The sequence below is a fragment of the Salmo salar genome, unplaced genomic scaffold (assembly GCF_965601325.2).
Source record: "Salmo salar unplaced genomic scaffold, fSalSal1 ptg000468l, whole genome shotgun sequence".
Classification (NCBI taxonomy): Eukaryota; Metazoa; Chordata; class Actinopteri; order Salmoniformes; family Salmonidae; genus Salmo; species Salmo salar.
The window spans coordinates 1,471,452-1,479,173 of NW_027675396.1; the positions used below are offsets into that span (position 1 = coordinate 1,471,452).

Consider the following 7,722-nt stretch of genomic DNA (forward strand, 5'->3'; position numbering starts at 1 on the left):
TTGCAGGCTGTCAGGCTGTGGAGTCACAGAGGAAGGATGTGCTTCTCTGGTCTCAGCTCTGAGTTCAAACCCCTCACACCTGAGAGAGCTGGACCTGAGTAACAATGACCTGAAGGATTCAGGAGTGAAGCTGCTCTCTGCTGTACTGGGAAATCCCCACTGTAAACTGGAGACTCTGAGGTCAGTATTCCTGTAGTTGGTCAACAAGTGATAACTGTTCACCAGATCCACATGTGTTTACCAGGCACACATAGTCCACACCATATGTGTTTGGACAGTGAAGCTTACAGTTTTACATTTGGTGCTATGCTCCAGCATTTTTGATTTGAGATGTTTCATATTAGGTGACAGTACAGAATGTCACCTTTTATTTGAGGGTATTTTCATACATATCTGTTTTACCATTTACAAATTAAAGCACTTTCTGTACGTAGTTCTCCCATTTGAAGAAGTCTTAATTATTTGGACAAATTCACTTATATTGTATTAAAGTTGTCATAAGTTTAGTATTTAGTCCCATGTTCCATGCCTGCAGTGATTACATCAAGCTTGTGATTCTACAAACTTGTTGAATTCATTTTTCAGTTTGTTTTGGTTGTGTTTTGGATGATGTTTTTCCTAATAGAAACTGAATGGTGAATAATGTCCTGTCATTTTGGAGTCACTTCACTTGTATTGTCAGTAAGAATAGAAGATGTTTCTGAACACTTCTACGTTCATGTGGATGCTACCATGATTATGAATAATCATGAATGAATCGTTAATGATGATGAATGAGAAAGTTACAGAGGCACAAAGATCAGGCCCCCTCTGTTATTGGTGTTATTCTGTATACTTCTGGCCCTTCTTTGGACACTGTGTTAACTAACCTCCAGACGAGCTTCAATGCCATACAGCTCTCCTTCCGTGGCCTCCAACTGCTCTTAAATACAAGTAAAACTAAATGCATGCTCTTCAACCGATCGCTGCCTGCACCTACCCGCCTGTCCAGCATCACTACTCTGGACGGTTCTGACTTAGAATATGTGGACAACTACAAATACCTGGGTGTCTGGTTAGACTGTAAACTCTCCTTCCAGACTCACTATAAGCATCTCCAATCCAAAGTTAAATCTAGAATTGGCTTCCTATTTTGCAACATAGCATCCTTCACTCATGCTGCCAAACATACCCTCATAAAACTGACCATCCTACCGATCCTCGACTTCGGCGATGTCATTTACAAAATAGCCTCCAATACCCTACTCAATAAATTGGATGCAGTCTATCACAGTGCCATCCGTTTTGTCACCAAAGCCCCATATACAGTGGGGGGAAAAAGTATTTGATCCCCTGCTGATTTTGTACGTTTGCCCACTGACAAAGAAAGGATCAGTCTATAATTTTAATGGTTTATTTGAACAGTGAGAGACAGAATAACAACAAAAACATCCAGAAAAACTCATGTCAGAAATGTTATAAATTGATTTGCATTTCAATGAGGGAAATAAGTATTTGACCCCCTCTCAATCAGAAAGATTTCTGGCTCCCAGGTGTCTTTTATACAGGTAACGAGCTGAGATTAGGAGCACACTCTTAAAGGGAGTGCTCCTAACCGCAACTTGTTACCTGTAAAAAAGACACCTGTCCACAGAAGCAATCAATCAATCAGATTCCAAACTCTCCACCATGGCCAAGACCAAAGAGCTCTCCAAGGATGTCAGGGACAAGATTGTAGACCTACACAAGGCTGGAATGGGCTAAACGACCATCGTCAAGCAGCTTGGTGAGAAGGTGACAACATTTGGTGCGATTATTCGCAAATGGAAGAAACACAATTATTGGTAATGGTTAGCATGTTTTGTTGTAGTCTCTGTTATTGCTAATGGTGAGAGGTTAGCATGTTTTGTTGTAGCCTCTGTTATTGGTAATGGTGAGAGGTTAGCATGTTTTGTTGTAGCCTCTGTTATTGGTAATGGTGAGAGGTTAGCATGTTTTGTTGTAGCCTCTGTTATTGGTAATGGTGAGAGGTTAGCATGTTTTGTGGTAGCCTCTGTTATTGGTAATGGTGAGAGGTTAGCATGTTTTGTTGTAGCCTCTGTTATTGGTAATGGTGAGAGGTTAGCATGTTTTGTTGTAGCCTCTGTTATTGGTAATGGTGAGAGGTTAGCATGTTTTGTTGTAGCCTCTGTTATTGGTAATGGTGAGAGGTTAGCATGTTTTGTTGTAGCCTCTGTTATTGGTAATGGTGAGAGGTTAGCATGTTTTGTTGTAGCCTCTGTTATTGGTAATGGTGAGAGGTTAGCATGTTTTGTTGTAGCCTCTGTTATTGGTAATGGTGAGAGGTTAGCATGTTTTGTTGTAGCCTCTGTTATTGGTAATGGTGAGAGGTTAGCATGTTTTGTGGTAGCCTCTGTTATTGGTAATGGTGAGAGGTTAGCATGTTTTGTTGTAGCCTCTGTTATTGGTAATGGTGAGAGGTTAGCATGTTTTGTTGTAGCCTCTGTTATTGGTAATGGTGAGAGGTTAGCATGTTTTGTTGTAGCCTCTGTTATTGGTAATGGTGAGAGGTTAGCATGTTTTGTTGTAGTCTCTGTTATTGGTAATGGTGAGAGGTTAGCATGTTTTGTTGTAGCCTCTGTTATTGGTAATGGTGAGAGGTTAGCATGTTTTGTTGTATCCTCTGTTATTGGTAATGGTGAGAGGTTAGCATGTTTTGTTGTAGTCTCTGTAACTTTCCTGATCATTACTATTCATGATTCATTCATGATTTGTAGTAATCATGGCATCATCAGGATTCATGTAATAGTGTTTAGAAACCTGTTATCTACTCACTTAGACAGAATATTAATCCAGTCATCATCCACCATTTTATTATTGGGCAAAACACAACCAAAACATACTGCAAATGCAAACAACTAGTTTACAACCAAACACTAATCTATTGACTACTTTAATACAATATAAATGAATTGGTCAGAATACTTATGACTTCTTCAAATGGGGGGACTAGGTACATAAACTGCTTTTATTTTACTAAATGGTGAAACAGATATGTATGAAAATATCCTCAAATAAAAGGTGACATTATATACTGTCACCTCATATGAAACATTTGATCTGAAATCCAAAATGTTGGAGTTTAGAGCCATATTTAAAATGTTAACTTCACTGTCAAAATAGATATGGTGTGGACTGTATTCTCAATACAATCTAAATCTGATACCTCACTGTCTGTCTTTTGACTGATACTGCTTTTAAACAAGTCTGGTCAGTCTACTCAAATATTCATACTATACATTTCTATCTGTACATATTTCTCTCTACAAGTAATATGATAATTTAAAATAAAGATACATTAATTTATGAATAGATATGACAGGTTTCAGGACACTGATATATCTGAAAATGTAGAAACAAATATACTGCTTTTAAACTGGTCTGGTCAGTCGACTCAAATATTTGTACTATATATTTTTCTATCTATAAGCAATACTTTGATAATTTGTCATTTCTAATAATTATATATTCATTTATGAATAGATATGGCAGGTTTCAGGACACTGATATATCTGAAAATGTAGAAACAAATATACTGCCACTATTTTCACCTCCAAAGAATATCAGTGTGATTTTAAAATGATTTGACTCTTTGCAGGCTGTCAGGCTGTCTAGTCACAGAGGAAGGATGTGCTTCTCTGGTCTCAGCTCTGAGGTCAAACCCCTCACACCTGAGAGAGCTGGACCTGAGCTACAATCACCCAGGAGACTCAGGAGTCAGACTGCTCTCTGCTGGACTGGAGGATCCACACTGCAGACTGGAGAAACTCAAGTATGTAGAGGGTTTATGTCAATGTTCATATCAGACATGTTTGACTTTTCAGGCTAGGTAATACAAACATTCTGACCACCACTTGGACAAAGTTATATGCTGACTGTGTGACCAGTGTCCAGTGTGTGTGTCCAGTGTATGTGTCCTGTGTGTGTGTGTGTGAAACACAGGACACATAAACACACACACTGGACACACACGCACACACACTGAACTCACACACACAAACTCACACACAGGACACACACACACACACTGGACACATACACACACTGGACACATACATACACACACTGGACACATACACACACACACTGGACTCACACACACACACACACACTGGACACACACACACACACACACTGGACACATACACACACACTCTGGACACACACTTACTGGACACACACACACTGGACACAAACACTGAAAACGTTCTTACCACGCTTGACCGTGTGTGTGTCTGTGTGTGTTTTTGTCCAGTTTGTGTGTGTGTGTCCGTCCAGTGTGTGTCCGTCCAGTGTGTGTTTGTGTCCAGTGTGTGTTTGTGTCCAGTGTGTGTTTGTGTCCAGTGTGTGTGTGTTTGTGTCCAGTGTGTTTGTGTCCAGTGTGTGTGTGTTTGTGTCCAGTGTGTGTGTGTTTGTGTCCAGTGTGTGTGTGTTTGTGTCCAGTGTGTGTGTGTTTGTGTCCAGTGTGTGTGTGTGTCCAGTTTGTGTGTGTGTGTGTGTGTCCAGCGTGTGTGTGTATCCAGCATGTGTGTGTGTCCTGTGTGTATATGTGTCCAGTGTTTGTGTGTGTGTGTCCAGTTTGTCCAGTGTGTGTCCAGTGTGTGTGTGTGTGTCCAGTGTGTGTGTGTGTCCAGTGTGTGTGTGTGTGTGTGTGAGTTCAGGTGTATCCCTCAATGACTGTCTGTTCTTCTGCTTACCGCTACAGTGTGGAACATGGTGGAGAGTTCACAATGAAACCTGGACTTAGAAAATGTGAGTGTTGACTGCTGTGAAGAATATGACTAAGAATAAGTCTTAATTCAAGTTAAGTCAAAGACCACCATCATTACTGACTTGGTCATATTAAATATAATCTGTAGTTCTACAGAAGCACAAATCAGGGACACCAATGTTTACAAAGAGTTGATATGACAATGTGTGTGTGTTTGTGTGTTTGTGTGTAATTAATGTGAATAAGTCTGTTTTTATATTACCATACAGTATAACATGTGATCATTCAACAAGTCTCAAGTCACCTTAACTTCTCCTTTTGATACCTAGAAACATCTACATTAAATGAATTAGTGAAAAGTGAGTTAACATTCTAATGTGAATGATGTTTATTTCTAATATTGTGTCTGGTTTCATCCATCAGATGTCTGTGATCTCACACTGGACCTAAACACAGTACACAGACGCCTCTCTCTGTCTGAGGAGAACAGAAAGGTGACATGGAGGAGAGAGGAGCAGCCATATCCTGATCACCCAGAGAGATTTGAGGACTGGGGTCAGGTGCTGTGTAGAGAGGGTCTGACTGGGCGCTGTTACTGGGAGGTAGAGTGGAGTGGGAGAGCGGCTGGTATAGGAGTGACATATAAAGGAATCAGCAGGAGAGGAGGGGGTGATGACTGTTGTCTTGGATACAATGACAAGTCCTGGAGTCTGTTCTGCGATGACGACAGTTACTCTGCCTGGCATAATAATAACTCCACTACCATAGACGTCCCCTCCTCCAGCCCCCACAGAGTAGGAGTGTATCTGGACTGGCCAGCCGGCACTCTGTCCTTCTATAGAGCCTCCTCTGACACACTGACCCACCTGATCACATTCACCTCCACATTCACTGAGCCCCTCTATCCAGGGTTTAGGGTTCATTATGTTGGCTCTTCAGTGTCCCTGAAATAATAACTGGACACACACACACACACACACACACACACACACACACACACACACACACACACACACACACACACACACACACACACACACACACTGGACACACACACACACACACACTGGACACACACACACACACTGGACACACACACACACACTGGACACAAAATGGACACACACACACACACAAACACACTGGACACACACACACACACACACTGGATATACACACAATCAACACACACACTGGACACACACACACACACTGGACACAAAATGGACACACACACACACACAATGGAAACAAATTGGACACACACACTCTCAACACACACACTGAACACGTACACTGGACACACACACAAACACATTCTGGATACACACACACACACACTGAACACACACACTCACTGGACACACACACTCACTGGACACACACACACTAAACACACACACTGAACACTCACACGTGACAGGCTTGTAATATTTTCTGATCTTTTACCACTTTGCATTTATTATGATATATTTTACTGTTTGTGTTTGTACCACAGGAGGTTGGTGGGACCTTATTTAGGGAGGACAGGCTTGTAATGGCTGGAGTGGAATAAGTGGAATGGTATTAATCACGTGGTTTCCATGTGTTCCATTTCATTCACTCTGTTCCAGACATTATTATGAGCCGTCCTCCCCTCAGCAGCCTCCTCTGGTATGTACTGTCCTGTATGTGAGACAGCTCCAACAAGGAATTACAATGTATGTATTACTTTTAATACCTGCAAATGGCAAATAAACTACTGGAACTCCTTATGAATGTCTGCAGCCGACAAGAGGTGAAAATATTACCGGAATATTCTGCAAAATGTTGAAGACGTCACTCAATCCACCCAAAACAACATGCAGTCTTTCCACAAGACTCCCATGAAGTTATAGTGTGATGTTATGAGTCGACGTTAAAGTAACATTCTCACAACATACTGCACTTGTTTTATCCTGTTTTAGATGTATCCTCTGTTTAAACATTTAAACTCTTACAATAACACCGTTAAAATACCAATGTGATCATTTCTTGTCTTTTATGTTGGAAAAACAAATTGTACAATTATATGTGGACATACGCTCCATAGTTGTACAAGTATACATGGTTATATTGTACTTTTCATAATAAAACATACTTGAAACAAGAAAAAGCATGTTAATTGTGAAAACAATTTTGTTATTGATTTTTACATTACTTCTCCCTGTCTCATGTTGACGTTTGTCATGAATCTTGACCTGGAGGCAGAACTGTGCGATTTCCTCTAGATATGTCAGCTGCAAAGTCAGAATTGGCTGTGGAAAATAATTTTGTTTTATGGTCTTAATTTAAGGGAAGGATTAGCAGTGTGGTTAGGGTTGAGGTTAGGATTAAAATCGGATTGTATTACTTTGTGCCTGTGCCAGCTAGTAACCACTTTGATGAACTGCCTCCAGGGCAAGATTCATGACAATAAATGCCAACCTGCCTCCAGGGCAAGATTCATGACAATAAATGCCAACCTGCCTCCAGAACAAGATTCATGACAATAAATGCCAACCTGCCTCCCAGTCGTCCCCTCCTTATCTTTACAAGGCTGCAGAACATGCAAACTAGTGATGTGGGGGTTCTTTCATAACCCTCAGTCCCCAGGTGGGTAGATGGTAGGTTGAATAAAGAGAAGCTAGTGATGTGGGGGTTCTCTCATAACCCTCAGTCCCCAGGTGGGTAGATGGCAGGTTGAATAAAAAGAAAACAATAGGCTACATAAAACAATCCATAAATGTATAATTATTATGTAATTAACACAAAACATTAAGGACACTTTTCTTTCCATGACAAACTGACCAGGCGTAACTCAATATTAGGAAGGTATCCTTAATATGTTGTCCACTCAGGGGCTCTGACCCTTTACATAACAGTCAATCCTCTTTTCCAGGAAACCTTCTTTAAATTTCCCCAAATGCTTCCACACTGCTGCTCTCTCACAGCTGCTCCAGGGCCTCTTGGGT

General features: G+C 40.9%; 1 protein-coding gene across 1 annotated transcript; it reads left to right on the forward strand.

Moving 5' to 3' along the window:
* Positions 1 to 3,623: 3,623 nt before the first annotated feature.
* On the forward strand, positions 3,624 to 6,902 carry LOC145876155 (stonustoxin subunit beta-like). Its single transcript, XM_082971943.1, has 3 exons — positions 3,624 to 3,811; positions 4,745 to 4,791; positions 5,174 to 6,902. Exons 2-3 carry the CDS (start codon positions 4,770 to 4,772, stop codon positions 5,701 to 5,703), a joined length of 552 nt encoding a protein of 183 aa, XP_082828069.1. The 5' UTR covers positions 3,624 to 3,811; positions 4,745 to 4,769; the 3' UTR covers positions 5,704 to 6,902.
* The last annotated feature ends 820 nt before the right edge of the window (positions 6,903 to 7,722 follow it).